Source organism: Peromyscus leucopus, chromosome 4, assembly GCF_004664715.2.
Source record: "Peromyscus leucopus breed LL Stock chromosome 4, UCI_PerLeu_2.1, whole genome shotgun sequence".
Lineage (NCBI taxonomy): Eukaryota > Metazoa > Chordata > Mammalia > Rodentia > Cricetidae > Peromyscus > Peromyscus leucopus.
The window spans coordinates 12,944,739-12,966,601 of record NC_051066.1 but is presented as its reverse complement, the minus strand read 5'-3'; the positions used below and the strand labels follow the sequence as shown (position 1 = coordinate 12,966,601).

General features: G+C 45.3%; 1 protein-coding gene across 1 annotated transcript; it reads right to left on the bottom strand.

Moving 5' to 3' along the window:
- Positions 1–5,814: 5,814 nt before the first annotated feature.
- LOC114686950 (histo-blood group ABO system transferase 1) lies at positions 5,815–21,245 on the bottom strand. Its single transcript, XM_037204660.1, has 6 exons — positions 21,178–21,245; positions 17,064–17,120; positions 15,524–15,571; positions 14,157–14,192; positions 13,519–13,653; positions 5,815–7,227 (listed from the first exon to the last, which is right to left on the bottom strand). The coding sequence occupies exons 4-6, from the start codon at positions 14,189–14,191 to the stop codon at positions 6,537–6,539; spliced, it is 861 nt and encodes a 286-aa protein (XP_037060555.1). The 5' UTR covers position 14,192; positions 15,524–15,571; positions 17,064–17,120; positions 21,178–21,245; the 3' UTR covers positions 5,815–6,536.
- Positions 21,246–21,863: the final 618 nt, after the last annotated feature.

Below are 21,863 nucleotides of genomic sequence, written 5' to 3'. Positions count from 1 at the left end.
CACTGGCTATGCACCTACCCTTGCCAGGAGTCATAGCTGGGGTCATCGTTGTAGACTCATGGAAGTTTACCTTGCACTGGGCTTCTACTTGACTCTATAAAGTCCCCTTTCCAGTCACCTTTCTCAGCACTCTCTCCCTCCACCCGTGTCCCCAAACTGATGCCTCAAGTTCCCAGTACAACCAGGAGATATCCTCTATTTCTCTGTCTGAAGAGATTCATGCATCCCTTCTTATGTTTTTCTTTTTAGCTAGCCTCTCTGGGTCTGAGAATTGTAGCATAGTTATCCTTTACTTTATAGTTAATATCCACTTATGAGTGAGTTAATACAATGTTTGTCTTTCTGAGTCTGGGTAACCAAACTCAGAATGATTTTTTTTTCTAGTTCTATTTGCCTTCAAATTTCCTGATGTCATTGTTTTTAACAGCTGAGTAGTACTCCACTGTTTAAATGTACCACATTTTCTGTATTCGTTCTTCTGCTGAGGGACATCGAGGTTGTTTTTAGGTTCCAACCACTCAAATAAAGGTGCTATGAACATAGTTGTGCAAGTGTCCTTGTGGTATGATTGAGCATTCTTTGGGCACGTGTCCAAGAGTGGTATCATCAGGTCTTAAAGTAGATTGATTTTTCTGAGAAACCACCATATTGATTTCCCAAGTGGCTTTACAAGTTCTCACTCCCACTGTCAATGGAAAAGTATTCCCCTTGCTCCACATACTCTCCAGCATAAACTGTCATTTGTGTTTTTTATCTTAGCCATTCTGACAGTTGTAAGATAGAATCTCAGCATTCTTTTGATTTGCATTTCCCAAATGGCTTAGGATAATGAACATTTCTTTAAGTGTTTCTTAGTCATTTGAGATTCTTCTGTTGAGAATTCTGTTTAGGTCAGTACCACATTTTTAATTTGATTATTTGGCTTTTTGATGTCTATCTTCTTGAGTTATTTTTATATTTTAGAGATCAGCCCTCTGTCAGATGGGGGATTGGTGAAGATCTTTTCCCATTCTGATAGCTGTAAGGCATCTATTTTTACGCACCCCCATTTTTCTGGTGGCTGTTCCTGCAGGGATTCCCAGCTTCACAGTTATAGCCTTCATTGTTTCTGGTCATGCCCTTCACTACCCTTGACTTTTAACCTCATCTTGGCCACCCCTTCTCTGTCTTGCTAATTACTAGGTACCTCACTGTAGGCTGAAGTTTCTGTCCCACAAGCAGCTGCCAAATGAACACACAGAGGCTTATATTAATTACAAATGCTCAGCCAATAGCTCAGACATGTTACTAGCTAACTCTTACATTTTAAATTAACCCATATTCCTTATCTATGTTACAAGGCTTTGTGCCTTTTCTCAGTATGGCATGCCCATCTCACTTCTCTCTGCTTCTCTTGTGACTCCAGACTCTCCCCTTCTTCTCCCAGCACCCTCTGTATCTGGCTCTCTGTCCAATACCTCTACCTGTTTGGCTTTGGCTAGTCAGCTTCTTTATTAAATCAATCACAGTGACAAATCTTACAGTGTACAAAGGGATTATGCCACAGTACCTCGCTGCAAAGGACAAAGTCTAGACTTCACCCAGGATTTGCAGGTGAAAGATTTTAGATATCACCTCCTATAGCACCATGCAGAAAGCTGGAATTGAGGTGTGTCCTAGTTTGGTTTCTATTGATGTGGTAAAATACCATGTCCCAAAGCAACTAGTGAATAAAGGGTTTATTTCAATTTACAGTTCATAATCCATCATCCAGGGAAGTCATGGCATGCAAAGATCATTTAGGAGTGTAGCTTACTGACTTGCTCCTTATAGCTTGCTCATCCTGCTTTCTTAAAGCACCAAGGGCTACTAGTTCAGTGGCAACATAGCTCACAGTCAGCTGGAGAATTTCATATCAACCACCAATTAAGAAAATACACTACAGGCTTGGCCTTGTCTCAATTGAAGTTCCCTCTTCCCAAAAGACTCTAGCTTGTATCAAGTAGACATAAAATTAGCTAAAATAGGATTCATCTAAAACTCCTTGAGAGTAGTAGAGTATGAATAGCAATAACACTTGAAGGATAAATTGCATTATGTGTTCTAGAAATTGTTTCCCTAAACACAATTATTTTAGTTGTTTTAGATCCACTAATTTTATGTGTGTAAATATTTTCCCAATATGTATTTATGTGTCCCACATGGTTGTCCAGTACATAAGGCATTCAAAGGAAGGCATCAGATGCCCATGGAACTGGAGTTAGAGTCAGTTGTGAGCTTCCATGTGTGTACTGTGAAGGGAGCTCAAGTCCTCTACAAGAGCTAAACACGCTCTTAACAGACAAGCCATCTCTCTAGCCCCTCACTAATTATTTTAGAAGCTCTGTTTCCATAACTCTGAATGATCACCTGTAGAATAAACTCAGTTTTAAGCCTAAGTTCATCAGTACAAGAAATGGACTGTAGTTGAAGTAGAAGATGACTGGCACTTGTTGAATATAGTACATGTCACAGTAATCATAGCTCCCACTTCTGGTGCCTGTATCTCTCTTTTCTGTCTTTCCAGTGACACACCTTGGTGAAGCTCAGGTGTTCTGTGAATTACTATAGCTAATTAAGGCAGTTCCTAATTAAATAAAAGAAGCTTGGTGTGGAGGAGCACACCAACAATTCCAACACTGGGAGGCAGAGGCAGGAGGATTAGGAGTTCAGTGCCAGCCTCATATGAATACTATTTTTATGCTATCCTCAGCTACATTGGATCCTGACTTTAGAAAAAAAATCAGTTTAATGATTAAAGTAGAAAAATTCTGAGTCATGTCAAATATTCAGTGCTGGAAAACCATCTGACAAGATTCTGGATAAGAACTCTTAGAAGAAGAGTCTCTCCCTATGTTGATGAAGAGTTTCTACAAATGATCTGCAGCCTGTGTCATTCCTCCTGTGCAATACAGCACTCTCTGAAGCCTCTGGGGTAAGTGAGGATGTCTACTCTCCCTGTGTACATGCATATCAATGCAAAAAATTCCAAGTACTGATTTAGGGTTAAAGGGGGAATAAAAGATATACAGATGTACAGGAAGAAATAAGACCCTATATGTGGATGGTGGGATTATCTCTGTGGAAGGATCCAATGAGTCTAAAACAGAATTTGAAATGACAAGTGACTTAACCAAGGTTCCCAGAGGTAACACCTTCCCCTCCATGGTAGAACCAGCCACATAGAAGATATTCCACCCCAAAATGGTTTCTTCCTTTGATTTCCTGCTACCCTCAGTTAGTGTCTCTAGCTCTCCTTGCACTGCATTGTTAAGGGTTCATTGTATTCACTATGCCTGTCCAGTCTCCTGATTACTTTATTATATTTTATTACAAGTGTGGCACATGCTACAAGGAACCCCAAATGTAACAAGTTGAACAAGTTGAAAGGTTTTAGATTAAATGGAATGGTCTGAGTTGCTGTGGAATATTTTTTTAAGATATGTTTATAAACATTTGTTTATACTGTGGAGAATTTGTTTAATGATGCAATGATGTGTTAGATACTTTTATGTTGCGTTCATTTAACTCCATGAAGCTGTGTTACTTTGCCTGTGTAAACCATCTGATTGGTCTAATAAAGAGCTTGTGGTATAGCAGGTACTTGTTCAGATGGCTCTCATCATGCCACACGGCCTCAATGCCATTGGCCTTGTCCTGCACCATAGCCTCATGACAGGCCTTGGTGAGATGGTGCACCTCCAACACTGAGCCCCCAAAGAAACCCCCTGCATAGTAAAAGTCACCCTCATCCCGGGGGATGTAGGCCTGGGACTGTGGTCTCCGCTCATAGGTAAAGGACCCTCGGCTGCTACCGTATTGAAGCTCTATATATAGCCTGGCTTCCCAACAAGTCAGGATACCTTTCTTACCAGAGCTGAGCTGTGCTATTGTGGCTCCAGCCTCCAAAGCTGTCCTATTGCAGCTCCAGGTAAAGTCTGAGTTCCTGACAAGTCAGTATACCTGTCCCTCCAGAGCTATAACACTTGAACTATGCAGACCACATTTCCCTGCAGCCTATAGATACTAGCAGGCACTGTACCAGGACTATGTGGGTGAGGCTGTGACAGGCTCCCTGAGTACTACCTGCTCTCCCACAGCTCATGCTCTCTCCCCCACTTGTTATGATATATTACTTGGGGACCCTGAGGGTATCCTGCGCTCTCAGGGAACCATGTTGGTATGCTGGGCAGATGCAGCGGCGGCGGGCTGGCAGGTGACCCACTCCATGCGGGCATGGTGGTGGGGCAGTGGGTGGACATTCACAACCAAGACACTATATCCAGGCAGAAATTGTTTATTATAATAGAGAGATGAAGAGAAGAAAGAAGAGAGAAAGAGAAGGAAAGAGGGAGAGAGGGAGAAAGAGGTGCACACCTCATGGGAATGAAGGGAGAGAAAGAGAGAGAAAAGGGGAGTTTTTCATTAAGAAGAGGCTTCTACTTCAGGATGCAGGGCAGCCCCAACAGGAAGGATCAGAATATTAACACTGCTAATCTCCCATTCCCCTCCCTTGGGCTCCCTGATGCTGTCTGGGGATGAAATAGCTGGTCTTTAGGTGTCCTGAGTCAGGAAAATGACAGACACCTGGAAATTAGACTTCAGACTTCAACGGGCAAATCTCCCCAACCTCAAAGGAATACACCTAAGTTGCCTTTCCTTCATACCTCCCCCATGGCTTCTAGATGTCTTCCTCACTTCCCCACAGTGCATAATCTCCTTGCCCTGCCTTCTTCCCTTCCTCAAAAGCCATATTGTTGGCTTCCTTGATTTTCCGGGTTGACTGAAATCCCCACTCTTTCTTAACTACCAACATCTCTGAGATTAAACGACTCTCCTGCCCTCAAAGAACTCTGTCTACATCCTGTACTTTATCATTTTGGAGATCCTTCAGAAGTTCCCAGAATTCAGAAAATTTACCAACCACAGAAGAGAAGGTAGGACACAATTCTCTACTTTGCATGTAGTTGGAAAATATTTTCAGTGTCTCACAAACACACAAAGAATAAAAGTCAACCTATCAAGGCAATGTCTTTTTGGAAAAGAATGTTCCACCACACAGAGAGAGCAAGCACACCAGGCAGGAAGTTCACATGTTTTTGTGGTAACACAGTTCATGACTCTCCCTTATCCCACTGGTGGGAGCCAGACCTTAGAATTGATGTGATTGGCTAATTCACATTTTAGCTAATTCATAATTGCTGAAAAAGGGGTGATAGGAAGCTGTCTCAGGAGTGTCCAGAGTTTGTCAGACAGTAAATACATAAGGTGTCAAGATGGGGGAGGTTTATGGAATATTGGCCATTGGCCCTTTATCCACCTCTAATAGAGGAAAAAAGAATCTTGCCATGTGTATTGACAGACAAAGAACTCATGTGAATCTCCATGAGTTCCAGGACACCCTGGTCTAGTAGCAAATTCCAGTCAAACCAGGGATACATAGGGATCCTGTCACAGAAAAAAAACAAAATTCTCACAGTGTGAGAAATGGAAAACCAGCCATGCACACAGAAGACTTCAGGACCCAGAAATCATTTTGGAACAAGATAAATGGGGTTTAAAATAATTAAGAATATCAGAGCAAGGTATGGTGACAAGCTTGTAATCCCAGCACTCTGGGGGTAGAGGCAGGAGGATAGGTGTTCAAGGCCATCCTTGGCCACATAGTAAGGCTGAAACCAGCTGAAGCTACTAGAGATTCTGCCACAATAATAAAAAAAAAAAGTAACAATACACACCAGTACCATCCCCCCCCCCCCACACACACACACAAAATGTAAAAATTTGAGGCTGGGAACTGAGTTTGATCCCAATATTGAAAAAAAAAAAGTATCAACCTTTTTATATTGGAAATTTCAAATGGAAACTAGAGTATAAAAACAATGTAGTGGACCTAACACTCAGCAAGTTCAGTGTCTCTAGGAAAGAACCCGGACTTCAGTTCTGACTTCATCAACCATGAGGCCCCGAGTTCAATCCTAAGTACCTCAAAAAATAAAAAAGGAAAGGAAAATGAAAAACCTCCTATATCATCTAGAAATATATTTATTCCCAGAATGGATAACTAGCTATTCACAAATGAACCAAAAATGAGCAAAGGTGATCTGCCAACTTGGGCTGAACAGGAGCTAAGCACCTCTGAGGCCTGCAGGCTGTGACTCTCCCTGCCCTCCTGCCTCTTCCTAAGGGCACTGGCCATCTGTCAAGCCTCCAGCAGAGGAAGGCACATGCCTGTGTGAGGATGCTCAGGCCCTCAGGTAACTGCATGACAGAGTTTCCCCATGTTCTGGAGGCTCTGGCTACCATCTCACTGAATAGAAGGAGCATAGGGACACAGTGGGAGCTGGAGGTGGCTGGCACTCCAGGGGCTTAGTGTGTGGTGAGCCAAGTGGTATTGGGCCTACTAAATTCTGAGGCAGGGTAGAGGGTGACACTTCAGTAACGTTCCCAAATCCTTCCAGTTCCACACAGCCTGGAGTGCCCCTGGAATAGGTCTGGCCTCCCCAACAGGATTTCAGCTATCGGTTCCTGATTGCCTGATGGTTCTTGGGCACAGCCACATATCTCAGCTTCTTCATGATGGACGGCCAGCCCAGCAGCTTCTGGTCCCACACATACTCTGGGGACAGCACCTTTGTAGGCTTGTGGTATAGCAGGTACTTGTTCAGATGGCTCTCATCATGCCACACGGCCTCAATGCCATTGGCCTTGTCCTGCACCATAGCCTCATGACAGGCCTTGGTGAGATGGTGCACCTCCAACACTGAGCCCCCAAAGAAACCCCCTGCATAGTAAAAGTCACCCTCATCCCGGGGGATGTAGGCCTGGGACTGTGGTCTCCGCTCATAGGTAAAGGACCCTCGGCTGCTACCGTAGAAGCCAGGATGCAGGGTACCAAAGAGTGCTGAGAGAATCTCCACACCCACATGATCGCTGAACTTCATGTCCACATCTGCACACACCAGGTAATCCACCTCATGCAGAAAGCGTCGCTCTGAGAAGTGGCTGATCATCTCCATCCTGTGCATGGACACATCCTGCCAGCGGGTGTAGTTGCGCACAGTTAGCACCACCAGCTTCCGTCCTGCACCCAGGGGCACCTGCGGCACGTCAGCTGGACGGTCAGTGAAGACATAGTAGGTGACCTTGTGTCCCACCATGAAGTGCTGCTCTGCCGTCTCCAGGAACAGCTTCAGGAACACCACATACCTGTGAGGGAGGACAAAGGGGTATGGAGAGCCTTAGTGCAGCTCGGTCAAGACTTGCCAGGGCAGGCCCAGGCTGCAGAATCCATGGCTACCTAGAAGCTTGAAGCGGCAGCATCCCCACTGCACGGCTGTGCTGACCAGTCTGCAGGCTGTACCTCACCTCACCCTCCTTTGCTGTACAAGGGTGCAACATCAGCACCACATCTTAGCAAGGAAAGCTGAGGTAGAGGCCTGGAAGGTTTCAGCCAGGCAGCAGGGCTGACTTCAGACCTGGAGATCCAGGCAGATGCCCTGCAGGTATCTCTTGTCTTGGCAATCCCTCAGCAGGCCACCTCTCCATGTGTCTGTTACCATCCCCCCAATAATGACAGCTCCCTCCCAAGACATTCCACATCCCACACACTTGTATTGCCAGAGCAGAGCCTGTGCTCACAGGGCCCCACTTTCTAAACCCTGGTGGAACTGGATGGATCTGTAAGGGCCTGGGACCTGCACCCCTCCTTTGTGGCACTCTCCAGGGCCTTGTCTCAGGAAAGGAAGGGGTCTCTATGTCTCAGACTTTCCTCCTCAGAAGCTTGAAGGTGCTGTGGACAACCACTCAGTAACTCACTTATGTCTCTAAGGGTCTTCCCCCATGTACTCCACCAGAGCAAGAATCAGTCTCACAGAGCAGGCAGGGAATGGGAGACAAGAACCCTAGAAAGAAGGCCAAGCCTAAGCCAAACTCCTAAGCAAAGAGCTTCTGTCTTAGTTACAGTTTCTATTGCTGTGAAGAGACACCATGACCATGGCAACACTTGTAAAGGAAAACATTTAATTGAGGCAGCAGGTTATAGTTTCAAGGTTCAGTCCATTATCATCATGATGAGGAGCATGGCAGGCTGACTTAGTGCTACAGCCAAGAGTCCTACATCTTGCAGGTAACAGGAAGTCAACTGAGACATTTGGTAGTATCCTGATCATAGGAAACCTTAAAGCCTGTCTCCACAGTGACATGTTTTCTCCAACAAGGCCATATCCACTCCAACAAAGCCACACTTTCTAATAGTGCCACTCATTTGGGGAGCCATTTTCTTTCAAACCACCACATTCCACTCCCTAATTCCCAAAGGCTTATAGCCATATCATAATGCAAAAATTCATTCAGTCCAACTTCAAAAATCCCCATACTCTATCACAGTCTCAAACTTGTTTCAAAGTCCAAAGTCTCTTCTGAGACTCATGGCAATCTCTTAACTGTAATATCCTATAAAATCAAAATCAAAAAACAGATCACATACTTCTAATATATAATGGCACAGGATATCCATTACCATTCCAAAATTTAGGGAAGAGAGCATTGTGAGGAAACACTGGACCAAAGCAAGACCAAAAACAAGCTAGGCAAACTCTAAACTCTGCATTTCCATGTCTAATGTACAAAATGCTCTTCAGATCTACAACTCAGTTCAGTTTTGTTGACTGCAATGTATTTCTTTCTCTTGGGCTGGTTCCACTCCCTATTAGAAACTCTCCTCTGCAAGTCTTCTACAACTCTGGCATCTCTAACATCTTGGGTTCTCCAAGGCACTCCAGGCTTCAACTTCACAGCTTCACAAAATGGCCTCTCTACTAGGCCTCCATTCAGGACTGACTCCCTGGGCATACGCCTGGCCATGGTGGCTTTCTTTATGTGCAGAGGCAAATTCCATAATCTCTTTCTTCTATCCTTAACTCTAAAGTCAGAACCAAGTGGCCAATGCTGCCAACCTCTGCTGTTTATTGGGGCTTGGACATGGCCCCCTCATTCAATTACATCTTCACCAGCTTTCTGTCTTTCACTGCCTAAACTTAGATGTTCTGAAACTTGCTCTGTAGTCCAAGCTGGCCTCAAACTCAGAGATCCTCCAGCCTCTGCCTTCTCAATATTGGCATTAAAGGTATTTACCACCACACCTGGTTCTAAGCTTTTCTTTAGTTTCTTTCCACAAGTTAGAAACTTAGCTCAGTGGGAACTTGTCCTTGTTCTTAATCTGTTTATATCCTTGAACAGAGGGATTAGCTCCATTCCACTTCCTGGTACTCTTTTTCTCCAAAAATTGTACATTTTGTATTTTTTCTTTCTCAGCTTGCTCCTTTTCATAATATATCTTCATTAGAGTTAACACTAATAACAATACAATAGAGTCTATACTAAGCTGTTTTGAGATTTCTTCTGCCAGTGGAATTGATCCAAAACTCTTCACTTTAGCCTCAGGCAGACTCCTCTGAAAAGGGCAAAAGGCAGCCACTTTCTTCAACAAAATATCACAAGACCAGCCTCTAGGCCACATGCTAATATTCTTCTCCTCTGAAACATCTTGATCCCTAAAGTTTATTAAATCAATTCAGCACCACTGTCTTCTATGCTCCTGATACTTTGGCCCGTTAAGCAGCACTTAAAGCATTTCACTGCTTTCCTAATCCAAACTCCCAAAGTCCATATTCCTCCAAACCAAAACATGGTCAGGCCTATCATAATACCCCAGTCTCTGATACCAACTTCTGTCTTACAGTTTTTATTGCTACAAAGAGACACCATGACCATGGCAACACTTTTTTTTAATTAAGAAAATTTTTTCCATTTATTTTACATACCCATCAAAGATCCCCCCTTCTCTCCTCCTACCCCCAGCCTTCCCCTCCCAACCTATCCCCTACTCCTCCCCACAAGAAGGCCAGGGCCTCCCATGGGGAGTCACATCCAATACAGGCAAATCCAAGAACTTCCCCCTGCCTCAAGGCTGCAAAAGGTGTCACATCATAAGTAGTGGGCTCCAAAAAGCCCATTCATGTACCAGGGATGGATTATGATCCTATCACCGGGGGCCCCCCACAAGCAGGTCAAGCTACACAACTGTCTCCCCATGCAGAGGGCCTAGTCCAGTCCCATGCAGGCTCCACAGCCATTGATCTAACTTTCATGAGTTCCCACTAGTTTGGTTTGGTCATCTCTGCAGGTTTCCCCATCATGATCCTGATGTACTTGCTCATAGAATCCCTCTTCTCTCTCTTTGACTGGAATTCTGGAGCTCTGCCTGGTATTTGGTTGTGGATCTCTGCATCTGCTTCCATCAGTCATCGTAGAAAAGCTCTGTGGTGAGAGTTAGGGTATTCACTGATCTGATCACTGGGGTAAGCCAGTTCAGTTCAGGCACCCTCTCTACTACTGCTAGTAGCCCAGGCTGGGGTCATCCTTGGGGATTCCTGGCAACTTCCCTAACACTGGGTTTCTCTATGCCCATGATATCTCTCTCTATCATGGTATCTCTTTCATTGCTCTCCCCTCCATCACTGTTCCAGTTCAAACATCCCAATCCCTTATGTTCTCATCCCCTACCCCCTACCCTCTATTGCCCACCCCTCATTCCCAGTTTACTGATGGAGACCTCATCTATTTCTCCTTCCCAGGGTGATCTATGCATCCCTCTTTGAGTCTTCCTTGTTAGTTAGCTTCTCTGGAGTTGTGGGTTGTATCCTTTGCTTTACATCTATTATCCACTTAGAGTGAGTACATACCATGTCTGTCCTTATAAGTCTGGGTTACCTCACTCAGGATGATATTTTCTAGTTCCATCCATTTGCCTGCAAACCTCATGATGTCATTGTTTTTCTCTGCTGAGTAGTATTCCATTGTGTATATATACCACACATTCTTAATCCATTCTTTAGTTGAGGGACATCTAGGTTGTTTCCAGGTTCTGTTTATTATGAATAATGCTGCTATAAACATAGTTGAGTATGTGTCCCTGTGGTATGATTGAGCATTTCTTGGGTATATGCCCAAGAGTGGTATAGCTGGGTCTTGAGGAAGATTAATTCCCAATTTTCTGAGAAACTGCCACACTGCCACACTGATTTCCAAAGTGGCTGTACAAGTTTGCACTCCCACCAACAGTGGAGGAGTGCCCCTTTGCTCCACATGCTCTCCAGCATAAGCTGTCTTCAGTGATTTTTATCTTAGCCATTCTGGCAATTGTAAGATGGTATCTCAGAGTCATTTTGATTTGCATCTCCCTGATGACTAAGGATGCTGAGCAATTCCTTAAACGTCTTTTGGCCATTTGAATTCTTCTTTTGAGAATTCTGTTTAGCTCTAGAACTCATTTTATAATTGGATTGTTTATTATTTTGATGTCTAGTTTCTTGAGTTCTTTCTACATTTTGGACATTAGCCATCAGATGTGGGGTTGGTGAAAATCTTTTCCAATTCTGTAGGCTGTTGTTTTGTCTTATTTACTGTGTCCTTTGGACCATGGCAACACTTTTAAAGGAAAACATTTATTTGAGGTGGCAGCTTACATTTTCAGAGGTTCAATCCATTATCATCATGCTGGGGAACATGGCAGGTAGACTTGGTGCTGGAGCCAAGATTCCTACATCTTGCAGGCAACAGGAAGTCAACTGACACACTGCGCGGTATCCTGAGCATAGGAAACCTCAAAGCCCACTGCCACAGTGACACACTTCCTCCAACAAGGCCACACCCACTCCAACAAAGCCACACCTGCTAATAGTGCCACTCACTTTGGGGGTCATTTTCTTTCAAACCACCACAGGTTCTATGTCCTCTCCCAGCCCAAGAAGTTTTCACCTGTTTCAGGGCTGTTACTCTATTCATGGACATCATGTGCCCCCACCACAGAAACAAGGATCCCCATCACCTGACACATGTCCCAAGCTTCTCCAATTCAATGTCAGAAGCAGGCAAGTGGCTGTTTTCTTGTGCAGAGGTGACAATGGGGCTCCCAGCTAGTTCCCTCAGAGGCCTTCTCCCCACAGGCAGAGCACCTACCCACACCTGGCAGGGCTCTTGCTCATGTACCCAGCAGAACCCAGAGAAGGTAGTGTTTGTGTCTTGTTACTGTGAAGTCCTTTGTCCACAGGAGCTGTAGGCATTCTCAAGATGCCTAAGATCCCTCCAGCTGAGCCCCAAACCCCTTTCAAGTCTGATTGGTACAAAGGCCTCAGAACTATCCTTGGATCTCACCCAGAGCTGCAGGGAAGGACAAACCCCCCCCCCCACACTTCTCATAGGCAGGCAGCACAAATCTCTCAGCCACCCACAGCCTTCCACACTGTAATGCTTCCCTGTTCTGCTTCCCACAGGCTTCCACAGGGCAAGTTTCTAGTCTGTGGCCTAGAGTCAGCCTGAGCCAGAGTCTCAAGGCTTCATGGGTCTGCTACTCCCTGCCCCAGGGCTGAGGTTAAAGATTTGACCCAACCCTTGCTGTCCACATTGTCCTCCATCTGAAGACACATCTGTTGTGGAATATCACTTTAACTATGCAAATATTTGTTACATTTGTTTATGATGGCTTTGTTGAATTATGTAAGATTTGTTACATGTGTTACCTTGCCCGCCTAAGGCATAGATTGGTCTAATAAAAAGCTGAGCAGCCAATAGCTAGGCAGAAGAAGGATAAGTGGGGCTGGTGGGCAGAGAGAATAAATAGGAGAGAATAATAGGAGGAAGAGAGAACTAGGGAGAAAGAGAGGGGCATGCCCAGGCCCAGAAGCCAAGCAACAGGAAGTAAGTAAGATATACAGAAACAGAGAGAGAGAGAGAGAGGTAAAAAAAAGACCCAAGGAAAAACATAAAGAGAAACAGATTAAATAAGAGATAAACTAAGGTCATGCATTTGAAACTAATAATAAGTGTCCATGTAATGTTTTGAAAGGTGATTGGTAGCCCAAGAGAGAGAAAGCCTGATACACACATCGGTGGCCACAGCTCTGATGGTATTCTGTCCCTAACTGCCACCATTGGGGATGAGTATACCCACCTGAAGTGTGTGCTTGGGGATAGAAATGGCACATGGCTAAGAGCACAGAGGGAGGGGCAGCTGGCCTAGGGCTCCGGCTGGTGGCAGAGCTGGTTTCATTCACCTGTGAACCCAGCGGAGATCAGGAAGGTGACAGAGTGAACCACCCCCACCCCCACACATATTAAATACAAGAATGGCACTTGGCATGCCTGGCCTCCACCTTGACCATTGTATGTGTGCATAAGTGCATGTGTGTGCATGCCCATTATATATAGTCATGTTTACTTGTCTGTGTGCCTGTGTGGAAGACAGAAGTTGACTTCGGTTTTCTTCTGTCATTCCTATTTGTTCTTTGGATCCACTTGTCTCTCCCCTCCACCCACAGTGCTGGGATGACAGGGGCATGCCACCATGCACAGCCTTCACATGGATGTTAGGGATCAAACTCAGGTCCTCTGAAGCAAGTGCTTTACCCACTAGCCGTCTCTCCAGCACCCACTGCTTACTTTTTGATGGCAAACACCGTCAGTCCAACTGTGGTGTTACGAAGCCTGAACTGCTCATTCAGTATGTCGATGTTGAAGGTCCCCTCCCAGATGATGGGAGCCAGCCAAGGGGTCAGGACAAGAACATCTTTCCTACTACATGGGGACAAAGCCACAGTCAACAAGTCACCAAACACACCTGCAGGAACCCTTCTCAGATTCCACACCCTCAGCTGCCCCAGGGCTGCCCACCCTCCCCAGTGGGGCCTGGCCAATCAGCAGCAGCTCTCACTGACTACGCCCACCCCACTCCACCAAGCACTAAAAACAACTGAGTTATTACAGCCACTGCAGCCACCACATCTCTGCAAACTGATGACAGAGACAGGAAACAAGGAGCAGATCCCAGATGGAAAATGACAGACAGGAGATGCTCCGGGTTCCAGACCTGAGTCAGAGACAACCCTCGGACTCTGACAGGGTTTTGAAGTGAGGGCAACGAGAATCATAATCAGGTCTTTGGTTTTTTCTGGGTTTGGTTTTTCCAGTGCTGGAGACCGGCCCAGGCCTCAGGTGTGCTGCTGAACTGTTCCCACTGCAAGCAAATCCTCCTTTAGTGCCTTTACGGCACTTCCCATGCACTGACCAAATCTACTCACCTGGGTGTTAGCACCTGTGGCTGGGCATAGGCCATTCTGCAAAAAGACAACACCAGAACTCAAGATGACAGGAAGGTCCCTGGAATGCATGTCACTGGCAGCTGTGCACCAGGCAAACAGACCTGCATGAGCAGTGGCAACCAAGCCACTGTGTATGTCCATGACCCTGGGAGCAGAGGATGGGCCGAAGCAGGAAGATCACAGTCTCACTTGACATAAGGTAGGGAGAGGAAATCATGACACCCCTCCCCTTACTTAACGCTGGGAAATCTAAGGACTACTTTAATGCACAAGCTGGATAAGAATGAACATGTCTGTCCTTGGTAGATGGCGACCATCCGACCTGGGCCAGCAGCCTGCCTTGGTCCTCTCCTTAGCTAGTGGCACACAGAGTCCTGGCTCTCTGTCTCTTTCAGTGACCAGCCCCAACATCAGTGTGAAGTTCCCCCAAAAGGTCAGGCCCCAAGGGACAAGAGTCACTCCTGCTATAAGCTGTGTTCTAAGACGGCCTGGGGAGCAGAGAGCAGGGCTGGAGAGACGCTCAGCGGCCAGAGCACTGGCTACTCTTGCAGAGCAACGGGATTCCGTTCCCAGCACCCGCATGGAGACCCACAACTGTCTGGAACTCCAGTTCCAGGGGACCTGAGGGACTTTTCTGGACTCTCTGGGCACAGGCATGAATGTGTTACATAGACATACATGTAGGCAAAACATTCATACATATAAAACAAAATAAATATTTTTTTAAGGCAGTGAATGATCCTTAAAAAGAACACAGGAAATTTCTACACAGGAATGAGGCTTGAAGACACCTCATCACCTTGAGGAGTGAGTCTGGCCAGTCAACATAAAAGAAACCATATCCCTGGGAGGCACTACTACAGAGTGGCCATGCTGAGAGGAACAATACAGAACAGGTAAGGTGACTGCCAGGACCACCAGTAAGGCTGGGCAATTGGGAATTGGTGTTTGATGCACACAGTTTACAAGATGGAATGTTCTGGAGATGGGTGGTGGTGAGGCTGCACCATAGCATGATGTACTGACTGCACTGAGCTGTTGAAATGGTGAGGATGGTAAACTCATGTGTTTTGCATATTGCCCTGGGAACAGGGTACACAGCTGCAAACTCAGCTCTGTACCAGATGAGCCAGGCTGGCTCTTTAAAAGCCTAATGACATGCAGTTAGTCAACACAAAGAGTGGGGCTATGTTCTCCACTCCGGGTGCAGAAAGGGACTTCCCAGGTGCCCATACACACACACACACACACACACACACACACACACACACACACACACACAGACACAGCCCTCCATCCATGCCCTTCAGCCCAGATCTGTAGAGCACCATGTGAGGACAGGATACCTTGACAGGGTTACAATTTCCCGGACATCCAGCTCTCCGACAGTCACGCTGTAGAAGAAAACACAGGAGACAGGTTTATACCGGGGGGGGGTGGGGGGGGGTGCGGGGGCGCGCACGGGGGGGGGGCCGGTGTTAGGGGTCAGGTACACAGAGCCCGGAGGAAGGGGAGTGGTGCCTGAGCGTACAGTAGGTCTGTTACTGTTACAGAACAGCACCACGGTGATCACCCCATGCACTATGCCAACAACATGTAATCATGCATTGCCACACCACAGATTCAAAAGTCAAACACTGGGGTCAAGGTTCACTGCCCCACACTGACCAGCCACTCCCTAGTGGAGCCTGAGCGGGAAAGGAGTTCAGAACACAGAAGATTCCCAGCTCCTCCCATCAAGAAGTGGAGTCTCTTCCTGTCCTTGAAGAGATAAAATGAGGCAGCAGTGCCTGGATGAATTTAAACCTGGCTTCTGACAGGTTGAACTAACATGCAATATGGTCACTGGTCTAGAGTCTTCCAGCCAGGCCTAGGGGAAGCTCAGTCTACACAGGGAAGCCCCAGGGACGGGCACTTCAGCTGAGGGCCACCCTCAACCACCAGAAATGTGAGAGACCTCAAGGGAGACCCACCGAGCTCTGCACAGCAACCCCAGGGATCTCTGGAGAGTCATCAAAGGTGTGACTGCCTCCCAACACAATGAGGAGGGGCAGAGTGCTCTGCAGCAGTGGAAAACTGACACAAGAGGGAACTGGTGGGAACGAAGAGCAGGTGGGGGCAGTGTAGGCTAGGGGGAAGCACAGCACAGACAAAGATCAAGGCCAGTCCCACTCAGGGGCATGCAGGGCTGTTCAGGAATGCGGAGGAGCAGGCTGCCTGGGAGGGTCAGCTGGCAGGATCTGATTTCAGAAAGCCCACTACCTTCTGTGCTGAAGGATCATTAGCTACTGTAAGGAAAAAAGGGCTGAGACAGATGAACAGGCATGTGGCTGATGCAAGGCCACGGTAGGTCCAGGAAAGCAGAGCAAAGCCAAGAGATGCCTTCCCAAAAGGCAGACTGACAGGATCTGGGACTGTGGGGATGGAGGGACCTCCAACTTGATCTCCGGGTAGAAGACAAAAAATCTAGCACTCAGTAGGCTGCTGGGGAGGTGGGTGGGGAACAGGAACTGTTCTTGGGGCTACCCAAGCAGGTACAGAAGGAAGGATGAGGCTGAAGCCAGAGAAGACAACAGTGTTCCCAGAACACACAGACCCTTTAGAGACAACAGGTGACAGCTGAGGTTTCTCTGTGTAGCCTAAGGTAGGACTAGACCCATCCTTGTAGAGGTACAGGCAGAGGCCTCAAGGCATCATGAAACAGAATGTTCATCCAACCAGTAACACATCCCCCACACACAGACATACACACATTTGACACCCACACACATTTGACACACAAACATGACACACACATATACATATATGACATACATACATTTTATACACCAACATATGACACATGCAAACACACACACACTCATACACACATACACATACACTCACCTTGTCACAGGTCCTGGGTCTCTCAATTCCTGGCTTCTGGGGCTCAGGAACCCATAGCTGTGGGAAGGACATGCACAGGTCAATTGTTCAGGACACAGACCTGAGACTGGCTGGCTGTGTCTCCCCAAAATGCACCTCTATACCCAGCCCAGTGAGCACAGATGTTCTCAGTGGGGATTCAGGGCCAAGTGACAGGACTAAGCAAGCTCACCCCACTAGAAGAGGTGGCAAGAGAAGGGCCTTAGGGACAAGGCCTACATCTGGACAGACACCTGAAGCACTTACAGACAGTTCCTACTCCATGCCAGTTACCTACAACCCAAGACCACATCTGATATGGGATGCCCTTCTGTTCACTGTGAATATGTGTTGCTATCATTGGTTGATAAATATGCTTTGGCCTATGGCAAAGTAGGATATAGTCATGAGGGAAATCCAACTAGAGATGCAGGAGAAGGGCAGAGTCTGGGAGACACCATCCAGCCACCCAAGGAACAACATGTCAGTGGATGGTTAATGCCACAGCCACATGGCAATATTTAGATTAATAGATATGGGTTAATTTACATGTAAGAGCTAGCTAGTAAAAAACCTGGGCCATCAGCCAAGCATTTATAAGTAATATTAAGCCTCTGAGTGATTATTTATAAGCAGCCATGGGACAGGGCAGGACAGAGAAAAACCTCCAGTTACAGATGGCATACCAACATGGGGCTCTAGAATTCCCATAAGGCCTGAGAAAGCTTTAAAAAAAAAAAGAGGATATGGCTACTTTAAGAGTTTCCCTTGGACAATGAGCCCTAGAGCAGCTAGTATATTAAATAGGAACAAAAACCTAAATAAAAATGCCTGCCACAGCACAAACATTGACATTCTAGAGCTCTAGGAAGGTTTAATGCAGTTCTTGGTCATGAACCTGCGAGTGGTCTGTGAGCTTTAGGCTTGACTTTTATGACCTGAGAAGCAGGCAGAGCCAGCCACCAAAGCTGCAGCAGATGTCCAAGCCTCTTTGAAGCTTTAAGGTTTGCTCACATGGTGAAAAAAGGCTAAAATATATATAATAAAAATAGGTCCAGATGGAAAAACCAAATGGGTTACAATGTTTTTGATAAATGCACATAGGCTTGGGAGAGAGAGGAAAAGGGGTATAGGCAAAAATAGAAAGAAATAAATAGTTTTAAAAAATAAAATCTTTAAAGAGACGGTAAAGCTGGGCGGTAGTGGCACACACCTTTAATCCCAGCACTCTGGAGGCAGAGCCAGGAGGATCTCTGTGAGTTCAAGGCCAGCCTGGTCTACAGAGCGAGATCCAGGAAAGGCACAAAGCTACACAGAGAAACCCTGTCTTGAAAAACCAAAGAGAGAGAGAGAGAGAGAGAGAGAGAGAGAGAGAGAGAGAGAGAGAGAGAATGATATAAAAGAAAAAAACCATGAAAAGATGGGAAATACACAGGGAGTCTGGATCCTGAAGAGTATTATGTTGATTTTGAATTTTTTTTTCTTTTTTTCTTTTTTTTGTTTTTTTCGAGACAGGGTTTCTCTGTGTAGCTTTGCGCCTTTCCTGGGACTCACTTGGTAGCCCAGGCTGGCCTCAAACTCACAGAGATCCTCCTGCCTCTGCCTCCCGAGTGCTAGGATTAAAGGCGTGTGCCACCACCGCCCGGCCTTAAATTTTTTGATTGTTGAAAAGCAAAAGATAGCTGCTAAGAAACCTAGAATTGAAAGAAAGACTGATAAAATATACCAACCTAAATATTTTTAAAATGCCTTACCTTAAAACAAAAGTCAAAAAATATATTTGTAAAATGGATCTTAAAAGATGAATTGCTTTGGAGAAGTGGCTTTGCTTTTGTTTCCAGAGGAAACAAGAGGCTGTAGATTCATTCCAGGTTAAGATGGACCAGATTTGAATAAGGGAGACCTCCTGAACCTTTATAGGTTGTATCTATCAACAAAGGTTGTTGCTGGTCTTCCGAGGACTTGGCCATTATCTCATATTTTCTCAGGGACCCTAAAGATACTTCATCCACAGACAGCAGGAAGCAGTTTGAAGAAAATGGCTTCCACATTCCCAAGAGATGCAGGGGGTATGGGTGATCTTGGTGGGTTATGAATGTTTGTTATGTTTAGGGGAATATAGGAATATAGGATAAAAAGACAACTATTAATCTCAGGTATTTTGAATTGGCATGGGTTTTGGTATAGTGATACAAATTTAAAGTTAATTTTGTTACACTGTATATATGTTTCTATTCTTGTTTAAAGGATTTTTGTATATTGATGCAAATTTAAGGTTGTTTTTGGTACAACATATTATATATATATATGTGTGTGTGTGTGTGTGTGTGTGTGTGTGTGTGTGTTTCTACTCTTGTTTAAGGTATTGTACCTATGCAGTTCATTTAAAAATATAAGGTGAAATTCTAATTTTTGAAAACTATTATCATAAGCTATTTAGAATAATCAAGAAACATAGATCAGTAGTTAGTCATTTATAGCAGTCAAATCTGTAGATACGTTAGGCATGTTTCTAGATCATACAGAGATATATTTTAGATAGATAAATGGTCTTCAGATACTTCAAAGACCTATAGAATATGGCATTTGAAATGTTTTTGTTAACATAGGGTTTTTCATGACAATGAGATATATCTGCTCCTGGCAGCAACAAGGATGATGGGCATTGAAGAAACACCATTGGAGTTTGATTTCATTGTGGCAAGATTAGCCATTTGGGCAAGAACTGCTTTTGGATTGACTGCTTGACTGTATGCTGTATAAACTGGACATGCAGAACACACAGGAAAGTGACTACTGAACTTTGCCAAAACAAGGTGGGATGGTCCTTCAGGGTTTCCTGCTTCATAGAAGAAACTGACAGACAATCTGTAGGACACAGAGAAAAGTGACTGATGCACTTTGCCAAAATAGGCAGAACAGTCCTTCAACTTTCCTGCTTCACTAAAATGTTTACCAGATACTCTAGGCCTATAGGCTGAAGATGGATACCCCAACATTGCAGAGGAAATTTGGGTGACTGTCCAAATAGCCAGATGTCTCTGTCATTTCTAGAGTTTAGAAGGGTGCTTGCAATGTACTTCCTGTTTACTCAGGTAACACTATATCCTTCTGGGTTCTTTCATGGAATTGAAGACTAGATAGTTATAGTTTTTTTAGTTATGATAAAAGATAAAATAGATATGAAACTTTAGACTCACAAAGATAGGATATATGAGAGTATTTTTGTTAATTTTGCAAAATACAAATTGACTAAATATTATAACTGTAATTTTTGCTTGATAACTGTTTTATTATATGTAATTTTACTATGTTAAAGTTAAAACCTTCCTTTTTGGTTAGACAGAAAAGGGGAAATGGTGTGGGATGTCCTTATGTATGCTGTGAATATGTGTTGCTCTCATTGGTTAATAAATCTGCTTTGGCCTATGGCAAAGCAGAATAGAGCCAGGTGGGAGGTCCAAGCAGAGATACAAGAGAAGAAGGGCAAGGTCTGGGAGACACCATCCAGTCACCCAAGGTACAAACTGCAAACAGACTGGAACACCACAGCCACATGGCAATATTTAGACTAATAGAAATGGGTTAGGTTAAATGTAAGAGCTAGCTAATAATAAACCTGAGCCATCAGCCAAGCATTTATAAGTAATGTTAAGACTCTAAGTGATTATTTACAAGCAGCCATGGGACAGGACAGGACAGAGAAAAACCTCCAGTTACACACATTAGGGAGTATTTCCAAGTTGTGTCTACAAAAGCCCCAGTAGACATGGCAGTTTCTTTGCTCTGTGAGTGTTCACAAACTGTCTGTATCTAGAGAGAGCTGCAGTCCAGGCGCGAGACCTGCCTTCCTTTACTTTTCCAGGTCTACCCTCACAGCTAGGGCCAAATGACTGGGCACCCAGAACCATTTGTGAAATCAGAGGGAGACAACTATCCTGCAACCAACCCTTCCCTATGGGGACAAGCAAAGCTGGACATGCCATGTGTGGGTGGCCAAGAGCAGCCTCATCATTGCCATGCTAATGGGGATGCTCACGGTTCAGGGTCCCCATCAGGATCTCAGGAGCTGTTCCTCACCAGCCTGGATTCTTACCCAAAGAACACCAAGACAACCACTATGAGGGGAAGGATTCCAAGGTGAATTGAGTAGCATTTTGGTCTTCCTGAAAAACAGCAGCACAGGATCCAGTTACTCACCCCCTTCCCAGACCAGACTCCCCTCCAGACCTTTCCTAAGATTCAGTGGTTATTCTCAGGACCACAGCCACCACCATGCCCTATCTCAGGAAGCCCCAATCCCAGCTGGAGCTCCAGCCCCGCTGAGCACTCAGAGGGGAAAGAAAGTTGGTTAGTTCCAACTTATGACTCCAGCTGCTCCTTTGGCCCTCAAGGTCTCCTTGGGCCCCCATGTCCTCATGCCACTGAGCACCCCTTCCTGTGGTAAACTGAAATGAACCAAAATGAATACTTCAGGGTCCCTGTTCCCCTCTGGTCCCTGTATGCTCACACCCACAGGGACAGCAATTGGTCTGTTCTAGTGACATTTTCTAATGCTGAGATTAAAACGCAGGGCTGATGAGTGTTAGGTAAGTGCTCCACCACTGTGTTATGCAGTTAATACCTCAGATTTTCAAGTCTCTAGAAGTTATGTGTTCTCATAATCAAGTTCAAATAGTCCTAAAGACACATATGTAAACAGACTCATGTGTGGGCTCTGGAGAAAGAGCTCAGTGGGTAAGGCTTTTGTCACAGCCACGCAAGCATGATGACCTCAGTTCA

Excerpts from the sequence above, each read along its gene's own strand:
- LOC114686950 (XM_037204660.1), bottom strand. The coding sequence starts at position 14,191 with ATGGCCTATGCCCAGCCACAGGTGCTAACACCCAG. Across the intron at positions 13,654-14,156 it reads CCACAGGTGCTAACACCCAG|TAGGAAAGATGTTCTTGTCC; the intron begins GTGAGTAGATTT and ends GTCCCCATGTAG. Across the intron at positions 7,228-13,518 it reads ACGGTGTTTGCCATCAAAAA|GTATGTGGTGTTCCTGAAGC; the intron begins GTAAGCAGTGGG and ends CCTCCCTCACAG.